The sequence below is a fragment of the Antennarius striatus genome, chromosome 2 (assembly GCF_040054535.1).
Source record: "Antennarius striatus isolate MH-2024 chromosome 2, ASM4005453v1, whole genome shotgun sequence".
NCBI classification, from domain to species: Eukaryota; Metazoa; Chordata; class Actinopteri; order Lophiiformes; family Antennariidae; genus Antennarius; species Antennarius striatus.
The window spans coordinates 1,899,714-1,922,500 of NC_090777.1; the positions used below are offsets into that span (position 1 = coordinate 1,899,714).

A 22,787-nucleotide genomic window follows, 5' to 3' on the forward strand; every position below is an offset into this window, starting at 1 on the left:
GTTTTATTTATTTGAATTGCATGTGTTTAATCCCCCCAGAACACTAGTAATGTACACACTGATGAACTCCCCCTTCGTGGCACAGTTTCTGCCCCCCATCAGTGGAGGAGTAACCCCTCCGGTGGGGTCATTGGAACCAGACAAACCCTGTCCTCAGCTCGGAGGCTACTAAGCTGAGAAAAGGAACCACCATTAAAGAAACTGGATGTTGGCTTTGCTTGTGGGCACAGAAGGTCCCCCCCCAGTCGGGTCGGGTCTGAACGCCAGCAGTGGTCCTGGAAACAAACTGGATTTAATGACATTCCTGTTTCCTTTACACCCGGGGGGGGGGGTCCCTGTATGTGGTTATTCTGTTGGAGTCATGCTTGTCACATGTAGAACAGCACAACTCTGGTTAATGGACGGAAATGGCCCCTCCATTGGTCAGACTCCTGCAGCCCCGTCTCATTGGTCAGACTCCCCCACGCCCATTAGCAGAGCCAGCAGGAGTGGCTGATGGGAAGTCTCCACCCCCCCAGCCAGATGTGCTTCAATCAGGAGGCAGTGCTAGAAGTTCTGTGTCTACTCTGACCCCTGACCCTGATCCTGACCCCTGACCCTAACCCTAAGCCAGGGTTACTTCCTTGAGTGACTCTGGACTCTAGTCTTTATTAGACTAGAGTCCAGTCTGCTCGCCCCCCCAGCTGGGGGGCGAGCAGCGTTCAGAGGCGTGTCCTATCGATCCAGAGCACAGCTGATTTGTTCTAATCTCTAGATGATGAGAGCTGAGGGGAAAGAATCGTGCTTTCACAGTGAACTGTGTTGATCTTGTTCAGGAGGCTCCTGTCGCGTCCAGAAGACCCTCAGAGAGGCCCCCACCGGCGCCTGCAGCCCCCACGGCTCCTGATGGCTGAAGCAGAAGCTTCTCTTCTCGCCTGCCGGCGTCATTAAGCTTAAACTACACAAAGGCTCATGGGAAATTTAGCCGCCGCTCAGCAGCGACGCTCTCCTCTCAGAGGCTCCATCAATCACCCCCCCAGCATCTGCTGTGTGGACGCGTGGAGGACTCATCTCTGCTATGCTTCCCCCCCAGTAACAATAGCAGGAGGACGGGGGGTGGGAACAGCTCTCCAGGGGAGTGTTGGAGCAGATACAGCCGTTCACACACCTGTGTGTTCATTCCTCACAGGCGTGATCCCCACACCACACCCGTGATGGGTTCCTCCATCCCGTGTCCCACGTCACACTTTACCCCCCCAGCAAAGGCTCATTGAGTCACATGTTCTCCACAGAACCCAGTGGAGCAGACCAGCACTTCTTCTTCTTTTCCTTTCAGCTTTTCCCTTCAGGGTCTCCACAGCCAATCAGTGTCCTCCATCTAACCCTGTCTTCTCATCCTCTTCTCTCACACCAACTACCTTCATGTCCTCTTTCACTACATCCATAAACCTCCTCTTTGGTCTTCCTCTAGGCCTCCTGCCTGGCAGTTCAGAACTCAGCATCCTTCTACCAATATATTCACTATCTCTCCTCTGGACATGTCCAAACCATCTCAGTCTGGCCTCTCTGACTTTATCTCCAGAACCTCTAACATGTGCTGTCCCTCTGATGGACTCATTCCTGATCCTATCCATCCTGGTCACTCCCAGAGAGAACCTCAGCATCTTCATCTCTGCTACCTCCAGCTCTGTCTTTTCCTCAGTGACACCCAGTCAGAAACTCTACTGCCACCTCTCCTAGACACTTCCAAACCTCTACAGGTATATCATCAGGACCGACTGCCTTTCCACTCTTCATCCTCTTCAATGCCCTCCTCACTTCATCCTGACTAATCTTTGCTACTTCCTGGTCCACAACAGTCACCTCTTCTAGTCTTTGTTCTCTCTCATTTTCCACATTCATCAACTCTTCAAAGTACTCTTTCCATCTTCCCATCACACTACTGGCACCTGTCAATAGACTTCCATCCCTATCCTTAATCACCCTAACCTGCTGCACGTCCTTCCCATCTCTATCTCTCTGTCTTGCCAACCGGTATAGATCAGTCTCTCCCTCCTTACTGTCCAAACTAGCATACAAGTCATCATAAGCTTCTTGTTTGGCCTTTGCTACCTCTACCTTCACCTTACGCTGCATCTCCCTGTACTCCTGTCTACTCTCCCCAGTCCTCTCAGTGTCCCACTTCTTCTTAGCTAACCTCTTTCTCTGTATACACTCCTGTACCTCCTCATTCCACCACCAAGTCTCCTTATCTACTTTCCTTCCAGATGACACACCAAGTACTCTCCTACCTGTCTCCCTGATCACATTAGCTGTAGTTGTCCAGTCATCTGGAAGCACCTCCTGACCACCCAGAGCCTGTCTTAACTCCTTCCTAAAAGTCATACAACACTCTTCCTTTTTCAGCTTCCACCATTTCGTCTTCTGCTCTGCCTTTGTCCTCTTCATCTTCCTCACCACCAGAGTCATCCTACACACCACCATCCTATGCTGTTTGGCTACACTCTCACCTACCACTACTTTAAAGTCACTGATCTCCTTCAGGTTACACCGTCTACACCAGATGTAGTCTACCTGTGTGCTCCTACCTCCACTCTTATAGGTCACTCTATGTTCCTGCCTCTTCTGGAAGAAAGTATTCACTACAGCCATTTCCATCCTTTTTGCAAAGTCAACCACCATCTGTCCTTCTGCGTTCCTCTCCTGGATACCAAACCTGCCCATCACCTCCTCATCACCTCTGTTTCCTGCACCAACATGTCCATTGAAGTCTGCTCCAATGACAACTCTCTCACTTCTAGGTCTGCTCTGCATCACTTCATCAAAGTCCAACCAGAATTTCTCCTTCTCCTCCAGCTCACAGCCTACCTGTGGAGCATACCCACTAACAACATTGAACATCACACCTTCTATTTCTAGCTTCAGACTCATCACTCTATCCGACACTCTTTTTACCTCCAGAACATTCCTAACAAACTCCTCCTTCAAGATAACTCCTACTCCATTTCTCTTCCCATCTACACCATGATAGAACAACTTGAACCCCGCTCCTAAACTTCTAGCCTTGCTACCTTTCCACCTGGTCTCCTGGACACACAGTATGTCTACCTTCCTCCTCTGCATCATGTCAACCAACTCTCTACCTTTTCCTGTCATAGTTCCAACATTCAATGTCCCTACTCTCAGTCCTATACTCTTGGTGTTCCTCATCTCTCTCTTCCTACAAACACACTTTCCGCCTCTCCTTCTTCGACCAACAGTAATCCAATTTCCACCGGCGCCCTGTAGGTCAACAGCGCTGATGGTGGTCGTTGTTAACCCGGGCCTCAACCGATCCGGTATGGAAGTCATAGGTTTGATTCGCATCTTTGATTTGGCAAAAGTTTTACTCCGGATACCCTTCCTAACACAACTGTCTGTATTTATCCGGGCTTTGGACCGGCACAATAAGACCCTGGCTTGTGTCCTCTTGCGGCTACATTGGATCAGACCAGCATTACGAGAAGCTAATGGACAGACCTGAGCTGCTAGAACGAGATCCAGACGTGCTGCTCCAGTCTGTTCAACCAAAACACACTTTAACTGGTTTTGGGAGTAAAAACTCACGTTTCAATTATTAATGTTATTAATGTTATTATGTTATTATGTTATTAATGTTATTAACGTTATTAATGTTATTAATGTTATTAACGTTATTATGTTATTATGTTATTATGTTATTAATGTTATTAACGTTATTAATGTTATTGTGTTATTAATGTTATTATGTTATTATGTTATTAATGTTATTAACGTTATTAATGTTATTAATGTTATTAACGTTATTATGTTATTATGTTATTATGTTATTAATGTTATTAACGTTATTAATGTTATTGTGTTATTAATGTTATTATGTTATTAATGTTATTAATACAATTAAGGGTATTAATGTTATTAATGTAATTCATGTTAACCAATGGAACGAGTCTCTAGACAACATGATGCTATGCTGGATTCCATTCTGTAGTCAGACTAAATCTAATTAAGGAGATAAACTGGACACCCCCCACCACCACCACCCCCACATCCTTCTCCTAACTTTATATGAACACCACAAAATGGATTAAAACAATCACAAAGCCATTAATCACCAAAGCGTCGCCGCCCTGAAAAACAATATAGTCTTCAGAGACGTTGGGGGTTGTCTCTGATTAATTACCTGTGTCTAAATTACCTGAACAAGCTTCCTGGTAACGCTGATCAGTGGTTCGTGTAAAACCAGCCTGAACAACTGTGTTGATATTTGGCAAAGTGAATAAGAATCTACCATTAATCAGTCTTGACCCGCCTCACTGACCTCACTGTGTGCAGAAACGGGTTCAGAAGCGGGTTCAGAAACGGGTTCAGAAACAGGTTTAGAAACGGGTTCAGAAACGGGTTTAGAAACAGGTTCAGAAACGGGTTCAGAAACAGGTTCAGAAACAGGTTTAGAAACGGGTTTAGAAACGGGTTTAGAAACGGGTTCAGAAACGGGTTCAGAAACGAGTGCAGCGTTGGAGATGTGCTGAGAACTTCCTGCAGTGTGTTTCCCTCCCAACGCCCCCCCTCATCCACTCCTAACATCTGAGCCTCAAACCCGGATCGATCCGTCGCCAAACAGACGGTGGGTCTCCATCGCCCGTCCAAACACTTCACAGCACTAAGATCCTCTCGCCGGCGCCCTGCAGAGCCCAGCGCCTCCATCAGCAGTAAACCGTCCCTGGCAGCGTGACTGACTGCAGCACTGTTTGGTGAACAGTTGTACAGAAACACCAAAGAACCCTCATGTGAGCGCCGTGGTGAAGGAGCCGGGTATAAATAGCTCACTTAGTGGGCTGCGGTGTGCTGAGATACCTGCAGCGGCGGCTGGAGAACACAACCGGTAACAGAAGAGAACTGAAACTGAACTAATCGAGTCCGTGTGGCGCTGACGGCCGATTGGTTCCTCCTCCAGATATTCTGTTTTCTCCACACTAAATGAAAACCCTTCAGCTGCAGCCGCCCTCATCGCGAAGCAAACGATTGGTTAGTCCAGACGCAATCAGCTCATCATTCAGTGTGTCGTGGGAATTATGCAGAGGTTTGAATCCCATTCGCTGTGATTGGAGATGAGAACACAGCCGTGACCTCAGGGTCATCACTGCGGTTCACAGTGGACACGTAATCAAAGGAATGCAGACATCGAACCCAAAAGATGAGCTGGACAGCAGTGGATTTAGATAAAAATATCCCTCTGGTTCAGTAAACGGTATATCACGATTTATGCAAATCAGCTGATCAGAGGTCTGAGAGAAAACTGGCAACGCATCCAGCGTCTCCACGCCTTTCATCCAGCGAGGCCTGGACGCCATCGAGTCCCCGACAGGGACAAGAAATAGAGAGGAGGAGCTGATTTAGAGGAAACAACAGCAACGGTGTGTTCATGGCTAAAACAGGGGCGTTAACGGGTAAAACAGGGGCGTTAATGGGTAGAACAGGGGCGTTAACGGCTAAAACAGGGGCGTTAACGGGTAAAACAGGGGCGTTAATGGGTAGAACAGGGGCGTTAACGGCTAAAACAGGGGCGTTAACGGGTAAAACAGGGGCGTTAATGGGTAGAACAGGGTCGTTAACGGGTAAAACAGGGGCGTTAACGGGTAAAACAGGGGCGTTAATGGGTAGAACAGGGGCGTTAACGGGTAAAACAGGGGCGTTAACGGGTAAAATAGGGGCGTTAACGGGTAAAACAGGGGCGTTAACGGGTAAAACAGGGGCGTTAACGGGTAGAACAGGGGCGTTAACGGGTAAAACAGGGGCATTAACGGGTAGAACAGGGGCGTTAACGGGTAAAACAGGGGCGTTAATGGTTAAAACAGGGGCGTTAATGGGTAGAACAGGGGCGTTAACGGGTAAAACAGGGGCGTTAACGGTTAAAACAGGGGCGTTAATGGGTTCACTGGACACCGACGCCGCCTGAGGCGAGCTGCAGGTCGTGTGCTGTATTATCATGTGGGGGGGCAGTGGCAGCGTGCTGGCGTTGGAGGGCCGTGGCGCTGGACTCGGTCCAGGAAACGCTGCCAGACAGTTAATCAGAACAGGTGTTGGTGTTCACTCTCTACTCGCTCTCCCACAATGCAGTGGGGGATGGGAGGGAGCCCCGTTTATGTCCACCAGTTTGTGTCCACCAGTTTGTGTCCACCAGTTTATGTCCACCAGTTTGTGTCCACCAGTTTGTGTCCATCAGTTTGTGTCCATCAGTTTGTGTCCACCAGTCTGTGTCCATCAGTTTGTGTCCATCAGTTTGTGTCCATCAGTTTGTGTCCATCAGTTTGTGTCCATCAGTTTGTCCACCAGTTTTTTCTCAGAACTCGATGGGGCCGTGAGGAGAGGAACCGAGGAGCGTTCTGGAAGGAACTGCGTTTCTCCTCATTGGTGGAGCTGGAGGTGGGCCGAGCCTGAATACTAGAGGAGGAGAGGGTTGGAATCACGAGAAAACGTGTGGACGTTCACGGTGGGAGCCTCCCACAGTTCTGTCACTCGTCAAGGTGGGGGGGGGGGGTAACAGTAAAGAGATCATTTACATTAAAATCTCCCGTTCCCATTATATTGATCAGCCTCGGAGCCACAAACACTTTCATCCTGTTCCGAATCAGTTCTGGTCCATATGGGGTCTGAATCGGACCCGATCCGTTCTGCAGAACCACTGAGGTGTTTCCATCAGGAGGAAACTGCAGAGAATTTATTGTGGACGGCTGTCAGAGATATTAATTATCCTCTTTCTACTCTTGAAAGTAACGCTCAGAAACAGAATAAATATAATATGACACGATTAATTTGAAGAAAACTGCTTTTGTATTTTTAGTCTAATCAGAGTATTTTTTGTTTAAATGTCACAAATGAAAAGACGTGGAGCCACCATCTGTCTGGATCTCAGTTGTTCTTCCCTCATTGTGTGGAGGAACCAGTGATCAGCGTTCAGAACCTCCAGGCGTGTTTTCCAGCCCTTCACTCAAGCATCTCTTTGTGTTGTTGGAAGAAAGTGCTGCTGCTGAATACTTGGGCATCAAAGAAGCATAAGATGAAACAGCGTGATTGAATTTTCTTTTAATGCCGTCCCTCACAATGGCTCGGAAGCGTTCTGGTGCAGAGATGCTCTGATGCTGATGACACGTCTGCATGGCGTCAAATTAGATCAGATTAAAGAGCCACAACCAGCGAGATGCACTTTCATACACGATGTTTCCTCTGAATAAAATATCATTCATTAACGTCATTGACCAATCATAATCAATACTGACCACAGCTTTACTGTTGGGTTTATTCTACCAGAACTTAAATCAGGCATGCTTCTCTTCAGAGGTGTTAATAATAACTTTATGCTCTCTAAACAGAAAAACGTCATCTGCATAGCAGCGACAGTGGTTTTGAAGAATTCTCTGCAGCGAAGCGAAAGTTTCCATCAAAACGCCTCAACTAAAGGAGGAGGAGTCCAGCATCTGGGCCCGGTCTAATTGGAGCTTGATGAAGTGGACGGGACTAATCTCTGGTGTGTGGAACAGGAACAGCTTGTTTGATGACTCTGCTAACCGTCTGTGAGAGAACGTAGCGCCGTTAGCGTGCAGCTCCGTTCTGGCCCTGGAGCTGATGGATCAACCCAAAGTGTTTGTTGACACGGCTATTTTCTGAAGCCAAACGGAAACCGGTCCCGGTATTACGCCTGTCAGCAGCTCGGCTCCAGCCCCACCGGGAAATGAACCTGTTCCAGTCGCAGGAGAGCTGCTGGGGTCAGAGGTCACCGTGTTATTGTTCATTCTGCTTAGTGGACGCCGTGACCATCAGGAGGACTGAACAACGGGGGAAGGAGTCAGGAACCCAGAGTGTTTGGACACGGAGAACACCTGATTGGTTTATTGATTGATTGATTGATCTGATCATGCTTTCACGAAGCTCTAGTGGTTTTTCTTTTGTCTGAGCAGAACGACACAAACGTGACTTCACAGATTTCACGAAACTCGATGGAAGTAGCAGAGAACAACACGTCAGTGTGTTTGATGAATGTTTTACTAGATGTGATGTATTTAGTCTCATCTCTTGCTCCACATTTGAATTGCAACAAGACCAAACATTCAAATTCAGGATCTTTTAAAAATGTATTATGAGACTTGATTAAGTTAATTATTCAGAACTACTTGATGGGTTATGGTGGACCTTTGAGGGACGGTTACTATCTGGAGTAGATTTCATTATGATGTCCCCAACGGCAGCCGTTAACTCAGATGTGGAGGGATTGGAGCTTCATCAGACATCAAGCGTGAGAACAGGTGTTTGGGAAGAAGCTGAATTTCCCAGAACAACTGTTTTCTTTATTTTGACATTTATGAACGAGTTCCTGGAAAGTGTAAATGCAGGTGTTCCTGTGAAAGGAGAGAGGTGTGAAGGAGGCGTCCCGCTGGAGGGAACGCTTCAGCACACACGTATCTGTAGTAATTAATTTACCGCTGATTATTACCTCATGTTGTCTCTTCGGAACTCCAATTCAGAGAATCAACTCATCAATCGCTGATTAAAACACACAAATGCTTAATAATAATTGTTCAGTCCAGCCGTTCATCATAATCCACCCGTCAGCGGCCGACAGGAGCGTCTCCTATCAGCTCCCTGTCAACCTGAAGTTCTCAGCCCAACAGGACGTCCACAAACACTTTATTTTATCAGGAAACAGACACTTTTAAACTTCTTATCCTCGGTACAGATTAGCGGGAACGCGTCGCCGTTGTCGCCGTCGTCGCCGTCGTCTGTTCTAATCAGCTCCTGAACAAAGCACAGATACATGACGGCTTCTGAGGAAACCAGAAATTAGATTCTGAGATGAAGGAATTACATTTTCCTTCTCAGTGGAAATGATTTATAAATCAAAGATGGGCCTCTGGGCGCTGTGAAATGAGATTTCATGCATTATGGTGAAATGACTCGCCTTACGATCACGTGAGCGAGAAAGACTCCGAAAAGTGAGGGATTTAGGAAGAAGGTGTTGAAGCTAAAGACGAAGCGACAGCGACCTGTTTGTTCCCTCTGCTAAATAGAACGGGGAACAAACGACAAGCCGACAAAGTTACCGAGCTTTCTCCTGACTTTACCAAACAGTGTTTCCGTCGTTCCACTGCCTCAGATTATTCATGCCCAGGTTCTGCCCCGGGGGGGACAGAGATCAGCCCTAATGAGGCACAGGCGTCTCCTCTTCTCTTATTAAATGGAGGTGGAGATATTTACTCATGATTTATGTAAGAGATCTGAAGGTAAATGTAGATTTCTATACGGCTGCACAATAAGAAGGACTAAACACTCAGAAGTAGGACGGGTTTGGTTTCCTCTTCATGAAACTGCAGCTTCTATGTGAGGTGAAGCTTTTTGTGCCTCATTTCTTTTCCCGTTTCAGAAACTGTTCTCTCATTTTCCTTTCCTTGCCAGCGCTCCCTGAAAACGACATTATCATATCCATATTTTTTAATCGAGAATAAATTTAAAATCCAGGAAAATCCACCCTTAAAAAAATTCAACATTAAAATTGAACTGATGTTGATTGAATGTGGTATTTCACAAACGACCACACTGAATGACTGCAGCTCCACGTCTGGATCAGCCACATCTGGGTCTGAGTGGGTCGTTACTGTCTGACGCTGAGGCAGCGTTTACCCCACGTGATGATCAGGAACAAATCAAACTAACAGATGATCCGTGTCAGTGATGCTGGTCCCGTCGGGACGGATCCAGGTGGCTACAAGCCCCTCAAACCACCAATAGGAACGCAGCTGTGACAGGTTTGAATGGACAAACCTTTATGAAACATGACAGCGAGGCAGAGAGACAAACAGAGTTTAACTAAGGGAACGTTTTAACGCTGGACGCTGTCAGCCAATAGAATGCGCCTACGGTATCACATGACTACCTACTAAAAATCCCTGATGTAGTGACGCCGTGAGGGATTAGTGTACACCGACCGAATCCGCTGCTTAGCCCCGCCCACCCTGTCTGCTATTGGTTGAGTGAACTTCATGTTCATCTTTAACCCCACATTCCACCAAACACACGTGACAACAGCTTCATGTGTGCTGCTGAAGCTGAAGCTGAAGCTGAAGCTGAAGCTGAAGCTGGAGCTGAAGCTGAAGCTGGAGCTGGAGCTGAAGCTGAAGCTGAAGCTGGAGCTGAAGCTGAAGCTGAAGCTGAAGCTGGAGCTGAAGCTGAAGCTGAAGCTGATCTGAACTGTTGTCTCCAGCTTCAGTTTTTTCATCACTGAGCTGAAACTAAAGGAAGCAGGATCGCTGTGCAGTAATGTGAGTGTGTTAACAGCACTGCAGCACACACACACACACACACACACACACACACACACACACACACACACACACACACACACACACACACCTCATCCATCAGCGCTCAATGAGGCCTGAAGGCAGCGATCAGCCGTCTGACACCAGAAGGGCTTCCGGCCCCCGACGGCGTCACCAGGGGAACATCAGCTGCTCCCCCCCCCCCCTTCATTCTTTAACTTAATGTATTGTTGGAAGAAAGAAGCACAGCAGAGGAAATACTGCTGAAGCCACAAATTAGCATAATGCTAACACCTTGATAGAATCCCAAGGATGTGGTGGTGATTGTTGTCACGACGGCAGGAGGAGAGTCTCCTGGTGACATCATCTCATCCAGCGGCTGTCGTCCGTCCAGGTCGCCGCCAACATGGATCCCTCACGGTTCTGACAGAACCACCAAACACAGGCTGTGTTTCACAGATTTAAAGAAATGCCTTCAACTCCGTTTCCTCTGGATGATTCAGATTAAGGAGGTTTCAGATTAAGGAGGTTTCAGATTAAGGAGGTTTCAGATTAAGGAGGTTTCAGATTAAGGAGGTTTCAGATTAAGGAGGTTTCAGACGGTTCCTCTTGACATTCCTCTCCACACAACGAGCAGGACGCGTCCCTCCTGTCTAACATTAGCATAATCTGCTTGTCATTTTACTACTGCATGCTGTCTTTGCCCCCCCCCCCCCACTTCAGCTGCCATTTAAGAGGAGAATCTTTTTAATTAGCGTCTGGAATTATTCATCAAACTGATCTTAGACGGGAAAATTTATGCGGCTGCATATTTAGGGAATTAATGCACAAAAATGTTCTACAGACGAATGAATGGATTTCATGTCGAACAAGAAAACGAAACGGGCAGGTGGGGGCGGGTGGGGGCGGGTGGGGGCAGGTGGGGCGGGTGGGGGCGTGTGGGGGCAGGTGGGGGCAGGTGGGGGCAGGTGGGGGCAGGTGGGGGCAGGTGGGGCGGGTGGGGGCAGGTGGGGGCAGGTGGGGCGGGTGGGGGCAGGTGGGGGCAGGTGGAGGCAGGTGGGGGCTGGTGGGGATGGGTGGGGGCGGGTGGGGGCAGGTTGGGGCAGGTGGGGCGGGTGGGGGCAGGTGGGGGCAGGTGGGGCGGGTGGGGGCAGGTGGGGGCAGGTGGAGGCAGGTGGGGGCTGGTGGGGATGGGTGGGGGCGGGTGGGGGCAGGTTGGGGCAGGTGGGGGCGGGTGGGGGCGGGTGGGGGCATGTGGGGGCCGTCTCGTGCTGATACACACACACGTTAATGCGAGTGAGCTCTGCGGTGAAACCTGCGTGGTCCTGCAGCATTCATGCCCCCCCACCCCCCCTCGCTCCTGCATCTTTGTTCTGAGGAATCCTTTAATTAACTTCTACTTCCTCCCCCAGCATAAAGGGATGAATGAATAAGTGCCGTCATCAGAGTGCAGCGTGTGCTGGAATGCAGGCAGTATTCTGTGAGTGGCCCCCCCACCTTAAAGACTCCATTTAAAATGTTACAAGATGTTTTAAACTGACACCATATTAAAAATACACAATCATTAAATAATGCTCATGAATGGTGCTCTGTGCGCCGTCGCCATGGTTACCAGACCGTCAGCATCCTCATTACTGAAGCTTCAGCTTCAGGAGCTTCAGGAGCTTCAGCTTCAGCAGAGCTCAGCGTTCTGTCACGACGCTTCATTGGATGGGCGTCGCTCTAGAACCTTAAGTTGCACGTTTTCTATTCACACTTCAGTAAAAGCTTTTCAAGCGGTTGCCGTGGCAACCAAACAGCCCTGCTTGCGTTTTATGCCTCAGGCCTAATCAGAGACAGACGGCTGCTTGAGTCCCACTAACTCCCCAGTGAGGAGGAACTGCTCCCCTACTGGACGGGAGTCAACACGGACTGTGTTCCGACCCCCCAGATCTGGATCTGATTCATGTATTCAGAACAAGTCAGGATCTGCGTTATGAAAGGATGAGGACTACTTGAAGGTGATGTGTGGACACTCAGGTGTCCAGGAGCGCCTCAGGGTTTGACCTCTGACCCTGAGACACAGCTTAGCCTCACAGGTCGGAGCCGTGAAGGATTAATGGCTGGTTTCACACCTGCAGACAGACTTCACCCCCGGCTGGGGCTCCTCCATTCGCCCCCCCCGGTTCCCTGATTCCTCTCACTCTGACTCCTGTGATTACATCTGCTCCACAGAAACCAGAGCACCTCAGATATCGACCGGCCGGCGTCAGACGGCTCCCGCTCCACCGTAGCGCCGCTGATCAAATCCCGTGTGAGTCTGACTTTAATCCTGTTTGGGCTGGACGCCCCCCGGGACTGGACCTAATGATGTTAGCAGGTGGGGTGTCGCCCCACATGTGACACGCCTGAACACCAGCGACCCAGAACACGACACGTGTTTACTGGACCAGAGAAGAGCTAGCATGTTACAGTCAGTCTGACAGAAAATAAATCTAATCATTTCCTGTTTTCGGCCTCATGGCGGGTCGCCGTGCCGACCGGACTGTTGATCTGTGTCAGGATGGGGGGCTGATGTCCGTCCTCCAGCGCCCACTGAACTCAGGATCTAAATGCAGATCCTTCGTCTGGAGCCGTACGTTATATAAACTGTACAGCATCTAAACGTGTGATGTATTAACTGTGTTCACAGACGCAGCAGCTGCAGCTCGGTGGCCTCTGACCTCAGGAACAGACGGTCTGGGGGTCAACACAGCATCTGTTCTCAGCGCCAACATCTGAGCTGCTGAGTCCTCAGGAACAAACGGTCTCTGGTCTCAGACGGTGTCTGAGTGTCGGAAGAAATGTTCTCCACATGTCACCTGGAGCGCTGACACTGTCAAAGAGAACGCCATGCTGCAAAGATAATGACGCTAATAAAGCTAATGACGCTAATAAAGCTAATGACGCTAAAACCGTAAACTCTTGTGTTCCTTGAAGAAACTCAACATTTTGACATGAGACGCTTCGTTCTACAGGTGAAACCAGCTGGATCGCTTCTGCTTCAAGCCTGGCAGGTCCTGATAAATCCATCCATCATCCATCATTCATCCATCATCCAGCCACCATCCATCCAATCATCATCCACCCGCCCATCATCCATCCATCCATCCTGATCACATGGTATACCAACAACCATTCGTTCAGCATCAGTTCATGTTTTTGCAGAGGATTCTGGGATACCGCAGACAGTTTCCACACAGACCGGCCCCAGGCTCAGATGTGGACCAATCAGCTTCTCTGCCATAACAGAGCTAATGAGCACATCATGGCGCCGCCCTGTGACACCACTAAATCTAATAAAACCTCAGAGTCTCAGGATCTGCGCTGCAGGCAAAGCGGTGGAATAGACCAGGTTCCTGACAGTCATTACTCAGGGTTTAATGAACGCTGTGCTAAACGTGGGGGCGGGGGCTGGGGGGCGGGGGCGGGGGGATCTGCTGCCCTGACTCCTCAGAGGTGACAGCGTGGTGATTCGCTCAGCCCTCTGGCCCCATGGAGGAGCATCCAGAGTCAAACCCTGGGGGTCAAACCCTGGGGGTCAAACCCTGGGAGTCAAACCCTGGGGGTCAAACCCTGGGGGTCAAACCCTGGGGGTCAAACCCTGGGGGTCAAACCCTGGGGGTCAAACCCTGGGGGTCAAACCCTGGGGTCAATCCCTGGGGGTCACCCTCAGGTCGACCTGTCAGCTGGTCTTGTTTGTAGCCTCAGTAACAGACTGAACTCATCACAGAGTCTGTTCCACCCATTCTACTGTAGACCAGACCATTGGTCGTCTGCACCAGCGGCCGGTCCTCAAGCCTCTCACCAGTACAGACTGACACACAGACTGACACACAGACTGACACACAGACTGACACACAGACCGACTGACACACAGACTGACACACAGACCGACTGACACACAGACTGACACACAGACTGACACACAGACCGACTGACACACAGACTGACTGACACACAGACTGATCCGTCTGTCAATCTCACGTTCCACACCCCCCCCCCCCTCACTCGTGAACAAGACCCCAAGATTCTTAAACTCCTCCACTTGGGGTAAAGACTCCCCACCGACCTGAAGGGGGCACAGACCCCTTTCCGGTGGAGAACCGTGTCCTCGGGTCCAGAGGTGCTGATCCTGATCCTGATCCTGATCCTGATCCTGATCCTGATCCTGATCCACTGGAGTCACTCAGCTGCAGACCGTCCCAGAGCAGCTGGGGGGTCCAGGTCTGCAGAGAGCAGAGATGAAGTCCTTTGGCCCCCGAACCGGATCTCCTCTGGATCCCAGCGCTGTGGCTCAGAGTGGGGGGGGGGCACTGTGGCTCAGAGTGGGGGGGGGCACTGTGGCTCAGAGTGGGGGGGCGCTGTGGCTCTCAGTGGCTCTCTGTATCGATTACATTGGGCTAGAGGAGGGGTCAGAGGTCAGGTGGAGTGTGTGCTGCCAGCGTGTTGCCCCCCTCCAGATGATTGTATTGCCCAAACCCTGCAGATGTTCCTCTGCCCCCCCCACAGTCTTTGCTGTAATACCTGGAGAATCTGCCCACGTCTGCAGGAAGAATCAGAGCTGGAAACGTGTGGCCGTGGGGGGGGGACTCAGCTTCAGCCGTTATAAACGTGTGGCCGTGGGGGGGGGACTCAGCTTCAGCCGTTATAAACGTGTGGCCGTGGGGGGGGGACTCGGCTTCAGCCGTTATAAACGTGTGGCCGTGGGGGGGGGACTCAGCTTCAGCCGTTATAAACGTGTGGCCGTGGGGGGGGGACTCAGCTTCAGCCGTTATAAACGTGTGGCCGTGGGGGGGGGACTCGGCTTCAGCCGTTATAAACGTGTGGCCGTGGGGGGGGGACTCGGCTTCAGCCGTTATAAACGTGTGGCCGTGGGGGGGGGACTCAGCTTCAGCCGTTATAAACGTGTGGCCGTGGGGGGGGGACTCAGCTTCAGCCGTTATAAACGTGTGGCCGTGGGGGGGGGACTCAGCTTCAGCCGTTACAAACGTGTGGCCGTGGGGGGGGGACTCAGCTTCAGCTGCTGGGCATTGAGCCCCTGGACCCCAGCGGAACAGAGCAGCTGGTGATGACAGCAAACACCTGAGCTCCATTCACAACAACTGAACCGTTTCCGTGGGAACGACCCCCCCCCCCCACTCACCGTCCTCTCGAGACTTCTGGATGAAGGCGTCCACGCCGCTCTCCCCGTAGTTGCCCTCAGACGCCACGGTGGAGACGTAATTCCAGCGCATGGCCTTCACGATGTCCACCATGGCCTGGGCCTGGTAGGTGTCGGGGGGCACCACCCGGGAGAAGAAGTCGTAGCGGGTGTTGTCGCTCAGCTCCGGCGCCGTGGAGGCGTAGCTCACCTGAGGGATCTGTGGGGGCCAAAGAGGAGAGGGAGGGGGTCAGTCGCTTCAAACGTACGTACGTGAGGAACATCTCCGCTCAGGATGTGAGTCCGCCTCCTGTTAGCATCCTGCTAATCCAGATAGCGTCCTGCTAATCCAGATAGCATCCTGCTAATCCAGATAGCGTCCTGCTAATCCAGATAGCATCCTGCTAATCCAGATAGCGTCCTGCTAATCCAGATAGCATCCTGCTAATCCAGATAGCATCCTGCTAATCCCGATAGCGTCCTGCTAATCCCGATAGCGTCCTGATGATCACATTTGAGCTGGAAGTCTTTACCCATCAGTCAGGGAGCTCTGATCCGCCCAGGAACACACTTGTCAGGAGTATAATGCCAGATTTATTTGCTGTTGCAAAATACATAAGCATGAAAGGATCTGCCCCCAGAGGGGCAATAAGACTCTGTGTTCCTGTCACAAATCACAAAGCGTGGCTTTGGTGAGGAATCCTTCAGAGCTATAAATAAAACGAATTATCGTCGTGGCGCTTTGAGAAGTTGGAGTCAGACCAGGATCGACTGAGGGCTTAGCGTGTCCGGATGGTCACACGTGGTGAACGGCCTCAGGTCCTGTGGGGGGGTCACCTGTAGATGAATCTCCTTAAACGTGTACCTGTGAGGTGTTTCGGAGCAGCGGTCAGAGACAGGCCCGTCTGTGATGAAGGGGTTAACTCCCTGTGTTCCATCACGTTCCTTCATGAGCTCTAAACTCGTCTCCGTGAAATCTCAACTCTTGCTGCTCAGACTGTCTCACATGTATGTTCCACCGTTTCTGCGCCGTTGGAGGTTAACTGATCACGTTTGTGCTCTTATATACGCTGTTTAAATACCACACTTTAATCCAGTTTAAGTTTAATCCAGATTGATAATAAATGGCAGCAGAATGCAGGACGGTTGAAGAACATCTCAATAAGTCACTCATAGTCCGACGCTGACCCCCATGGTGACCCTGAAGAGGAGCCCCCCCCCCAGAACAAACATCTGCTGGAACATTTTATTCAAAAATTAAGTTGTTCAGAATATTTGAATAAAATTTTATGTTTTTGGATGAAATGGATTGTGACTGAGCTTTTCATGTGATGACACGTGTCAACACGTGTCAACACGTGTCGACATGTGATGACACGTGTTGACACGTGTTGACATGTGATGACATGTGATGACATGTGTTGACATGTGATGACACGTGTTGACATGTGATGACACGTGTTGACACGTGAATGACACGTCCCACATGCTGTGAGACACGCCACCTCAGCGCCGCTCTGGGGTGTGATGAACGCTGTCCCCTCCTGAGGGCTCATCCATCCAGGGTGATGGGTGACAGCTGATTGGCTATCGCTCCAGCCAGGTTTCCAGCGACCGCTGCTGATTGGATCACGCCGGCCGTCCCAACGTGAGGAGGAAAACAGCTTCAGCCGCTGTCGGACCGTTATTCACTGTGACCCTCGGCCTTGTGGGTAACGCCTTCAGGAACCACAGCCAATAACGAATTCGGCGATAGAGCGACAAACTGTCTTATTAATTAGGGTAATTGAAACGTTTGTCAACCCCCCCACACTGATACGAGACCTCAGCCTGGGACTGACTGACGGCGGTTCTGCCCCAGCGGTTCCCTGTGGGGGTCGTTCTTCAGTCGTGTTCCTGTGGTTCTGCTCACGTCTGGTTTTTAAGGCTTTGTGGGGTGGGGGGGTTGGTTTAGAGTCCGCAGGCGCTTTGCTGTCCTGCTTTTACTGGTGGGGTCGTCCGTTCTGTTACCTTGGGGGGGGGTTCTATGGTTGAAGTCTTTCACACTAGTGGAACTTCTCAACATGATTTCCTGCAGCCTCAGGATGTTTCAGACGATTGAATTTAAAAACTGAGAATGTTGCATCCAAACCAGCCCCCCCAACCCCCCCCCCCCCATCTGGCCTCCTTTATCAATATTAGCTCCCCCAACAGCAGCCGGGCTGCTGTGGGACTGATAACACCCCCCCACTCCACACAGGGGAGGCCTTTGAAGTCGTAGCTGAAGCGCCGCATTGATCCCACGACCTCACCCCCCCACCACCACCTCACCCCCCACCACCACCTCACCCCCCCACCACCACCTCAACCCCCACCACCACCTCACCCCCCCACCACCTCACCCCCCCACTGCCACCTCACCCCCCCCCACCACCTCACCCCCCACCACCACCTCACCCCCCACCACCACCTCACCCCCCCCACCACCACCTCAACCCCCCACCACCACCTCACCCCCCCCACCACCACCTCAACCCCCCACCACCACCACCTGGTTTGAATAGTAGCGCCTGTGCCTCCCCTGCTCCTATCCCTAACTCTAACCCCCAGCTCTAACATCAGGTCAGGGGTCACCTGACCTGAGGGGTCACCTGACCTGAGGGGTCACCTGACCTGAGGGGTCACCTGACCTGAGGGGTCACCCGACCTCCACGTGATCTGGTGGCGTGTTGAACACCCTCCCCTCACGTGTTTCTCTCCTTCTCACCGACAGTAATCCGTGAGCGTTCCTCCTGTGTTCACGCGTGTTTTCAGATTAACGTGTTTCTGGGGTGTTGATCGTCTCCGTGTTCTGGGGTTCACCCGTGTCCTGGTGAGGAACAGTCAGCATCAGCATCATACGCCGACTTTAACAACTGCCCCGCCTCTTGCTCAGCCGATACCCAATCAGAATGCGTGGCGTTCTCTTGAAGGTGGTGACATCCCATAATGCTGTGATGGAGGTTATGTAGGAGCTGTGGCTCCAGTCAGCTGTCTGACAGAAGGTGGGTTCTTCTGCTCCAAACTCTTTCTGACCAAACGGTTTGATTGACTGTCAGCGTGTGTTTTGTCGTGATGTTGGCGGTGCTGGCGTGACGGCAGGCGTGACGGCTGGCGTGACGGCCGAGTCTCCGTGTTTCAGTGGCGTGGGAGTGAAGCGGCTCTTTGTTGTGTTTCCACCGCTGGAACAACCACACGACCAGAGGCCTGTTCCATAAAGCTGGATTACGGCTTAGCCAGATAACTTCAGGCTTAACCCTGGCTTTTCGGTACCATAAAGGTGGCTGACTTTCTATCGGGCTACGTTGTCGCGGTAACCTATGCTGAACACCTAACCTGCTCCGGAGCAGGATAAGTTCAGGATAAGATCAGCAGGTATAACAGCCCCACCTACTGACCAATCAGAGCTCAGCAGGTATACCAGCGGGTATTCAGTAAATCATGGATTGATTGATTGATTGATTGATTGATTGATTGATTGATTGATTGATTGATTGATTGATTGATTGATTGATCGGTACTTTAATGTATTGTGTTGGCGATGCTGAAAACCTGTGAAGAACACAGTACGTAGAGCTGTTCATAAAGTCACGGGGCTACGATCACATGTCATAACCAAACATGTGGTTCACACACACATGTATGAACACACACATGTTACTGTAGTCAGACACACAAGTGCATCATAGTGGGGCAGTAATATTATAATGGCACTAACTTCCTCATTGACGCAGTCGGCCATGTTTTCCCAGAGATCCTTGCTCCGTTTGGCAGCTGCAGCTGTGTTGCTTTTTGCCTGGATTATTGATTTGTATTGATCGTATTTATTAATTATTATTGTTTGCTCCTCCGTTGTGAAATATGCGGCTCGGGCCGGTTTGTTGCATGTTTGTGATTGGTCGCATGCAGCAAACTCCGCCCTTTTTATGTGAACGCGCACAGATCTAGAGTGGACAAGTCTGGATTGAATTAGTGAGTTGATAGCCGGCTTTATGGTACCGAAAATCTGGAGGGTGGATGTCTGGGTAAGTGAAGCCAGATAAGTAGGAGGAAGCCTGACTAGATTAATCCAGCTTCATGGGACAGGACTCTGGTCAGACGCGGCTCATCGTGTTCGTGTTGGCGGGACTTCTGCTCGCCGGACAGCAGCGAGAGACGCTCCTCTAATGGAACCCCCCAGCACCAACTCCAGAACCCCCCAGCATCCACTCCAGAACCCCCCCATTATTGACTCCAGAACCCCCCCAGCAATGACTGCAGAACCCCCCAGCACCAACTCCAGAACCCCCCAGCATCCACTCCAGAACCCCCCCAGCATCCACTCCAGAACCCCCCCAGCATCCACTCCAGAACCCCCCCAGCAATGACTGCAGAACCCCCCAGCACCGACATCACATTCCTCTGCAGAGGCCCTAATCCCCTTCTGGAGAATCAAAAGAACAGGATTAGAGGAGAAATGAAGGCTGATGCATTGTGGGTACAACGCCACGAACGCGAGCAGGGAGGAGATGAGCTGCAGGGATTGATGTCTGGAAGCCGAGGCTGCACTGACGACCAATCACGTCGCTCGAGGCTGCACTGACGACCAATCACGTCGCTCGAGGCTGCACTGACGACCAATCACGTCGCTCGAGGCTGCACTGACGACCAATCACGTCGCTCGAGGCTGCACTGACGACCAATCACGTCGCTCGAGGCTGCACTGACGACCAATCACGTCGCTCGAGGCTGCACTGACGACCAATCACGTCGCTCGAGGCTGCACTGACGACCAATCACGTCGCTCGAGGCCACATTCAGAGCTGGAGATCACACGAGGTGCTTGTGCATTGAATCATCAGCTGAGAGACGCCTCAGCTTCCTGTTCGCTCCTCACGCCGTACGTAATCTATATCATACACCCAAAGAATAAATGGCAACCCGCTCTCATCAGCGCCCCCCACCCCAGAATTATTCATTTAATTGCTAATGGGCTTGGGAAATATGCTTAATTGCTGTGCTGTGAGATTGTTGATGCAGATTTAATGTTCAAATCACTTGCTTTAAATAACTGGGCCTTTTTGAACATTCAATGAGCTCATTTGGCGCCGCATCAATGCGGGAGTAATGACGCTTATTAGACGCGTACAGAAATATTCTGCATCCCCACTGTTAGCAGGAGAAGACGAATCAGGAGCTTTCATCAGAGCTGCAAGAAGAAATCATTCCTGTAAACAAGTTTCACCGAAGCAGGAAGGAAAAGTTTTGTGTGACCGAACTCGTGTGTCTTCCTGTCAGGTAGAAGGTCTGCTGTGATTGGCTGTGTGTGTGGACGTTTCATCCAATGGCGTTAGGAGGCATCAGCTGCTCCTGAGCTGGAGTTTGTTCTAATGCACACGTGTCAAACTCAAGGCCCAGGGGCCAAATGTGGCCCTCCACATCATTTAATGTGGCCCCCGAGAGAATAAAAGGTCAGAGTGTCTAAAAATAAATGAGTCAAAAGTGAGTTTTGACCAAAAACTACATTTCCCACAATGCAGTAGTTCAGCCCATTTTAACTCTGAGTAAACGTTGTGAACAAAGTTAACATCCTAACTTGTGTCTGATGTTATTTTTCTTTATTGATTGATAGTTTGATCCTTGATTGATGGAGTTCTGTGGGTTTAATAACCTGACAAATGAAAAGGATTTATGTTAGAACAGAGAAACAAACAAACATGTTTTTTCTGTCTAACTGTAATGTTTGGAACTAGAATCAGTCAGAAATTCAGTTATTTAACATTAAGGAGTAGTTACATTTAGTTACATTACACTGAGTTACATTTAGTTACATTTATTAGTTACATTAAGGAGTAGTTACATTTAGTTACATTACACTGAGTTACATTTAGTTACATTTATTAGTTACATTAAGGAGTAGTTACATTTAGTTACATTACACTGAGTTACATTTAGTTACATTTATTAGTTACATTAAGGAGTAGTTACATTTAGTTACATTACACTGAGTTACATTTAGTTACATTTATTAGTTACATTAAGGAGTAGTTACATTTAGTTACATTACACTGAGTTACATTTAGTTACATTTATTAGTTACATTAAGGAGTAGTTACATTTAGTTACATTACACTGAGTTACATTTAGTTACATTTATTAGTTACATTAAGGAGTAGTTACATTTAGTTACATTACACTGAGTTACATTTAGTTACATTTATTAGTTACATTAAGGAGTAGTTACATTTAGTTACATTACACTGAGTTACATTTAGTTACATTCATTAGTTACATTAAGGAGTAGTTACATTTAGTTACATTACACTGAGTTACATTTAGTTACATTTATTAGTTACATTAAGGAGTAGTTACATTTAGTTACATTACACTGAGTTACATTTAGTTACATTCATTAGTTACTTCTGGCCCTTTGAGGACAGCCGTGATGCTGATGTGGCCCCCAGTGGAGATGAGTTTTGACCCCCTTGCTCTAATGGAAGACAGTTAGCATGCCTTGCTAATTAAAAGTCGTACTTTGAGCATCTTTGGCTGCAAATAAATGTACATTATTAGTATTTAAAAGGAGTCGTCGTCCAGCCAGAGACTGTCTGCAAAGAGGAAATCCAAAAATGAAGCCTTCACTCTGCAGCTCTAAAACGCTTCAGTCTGTTTGTTCTCATGCAGTAATATTCTAGAGAAAATATCTCTTTATAATGTGTGCAGAGTTTTCATTGGGAAACATTTCAACTCGACTCCTGTTGAACAGACTCACTTCATTCAGACGTCCCTCATCAGGAAGCCCCGGTGCTCAGTTTGGGGACTTTCTAGTGATTAAACAGTTTAGTGTGTTGGATTTTCAGTGTGAGTGCTGACAGTGTTGGAGACAGAATCCAGGGGCCACAGTCCCCCCGGTGGGGGCCACAGTCCCCCCGGTGGGGTCTGTGTTCCGTAACCCCCCCAGATGACCCATCGATCGGAGCCTTCGTTCCACTTCGTCATTAAGACGCTCCACTTCAGTCGAGTCACAAAGGCCCCCCCCCCGGTGTGACAGAGTGAGTTACTGCAGAGTGTCTGCTGACTCATAAAACACACTCAGCCATTGTTCCCTGGATCAATACGCTGAAACTGAAGTGAACAAAAGAAGAAGAAATGCTTGGTCCAACAAACGCGTTAACTGTTCCACCAGCTCTCAGCTGAGAAAACAACCCGTCCATTTTCTTAAACGATGACGAGCTTTTGAAGAATCCTTTCCTGCGGTTTTATTGCCTTCGACTCGCTGCCTGTCAGTAAAATGAGGAAGAGGTCTGAACAAACACTCT

At 49.6% G+C, this 22,787-nt stretch overlaps 1 protein-coding gene across 1 annotated transcript in view; it reads right to left on the bottom strand.

Annotated features, from left to right (window-relative positions):
- Positions 1-22,787, bottom strand: part of LOC137611911 (metabotropic glutamate receptor 4-like) — a 152,714-nt gene that overhangs the window by 30,490 nt on the left and 99,437 nt on the right. Inside the window, exon 3 of the mRNA XM_068340077.1 lies at positions 15,475-15,691. Coding sequence (XP_068196178.1) covers positions 15,475-15,691 — 217 coding nt within the window. The remainder of the gene's footprint in view (positions 1-15,474; positions 15,692-22,787) is intronic.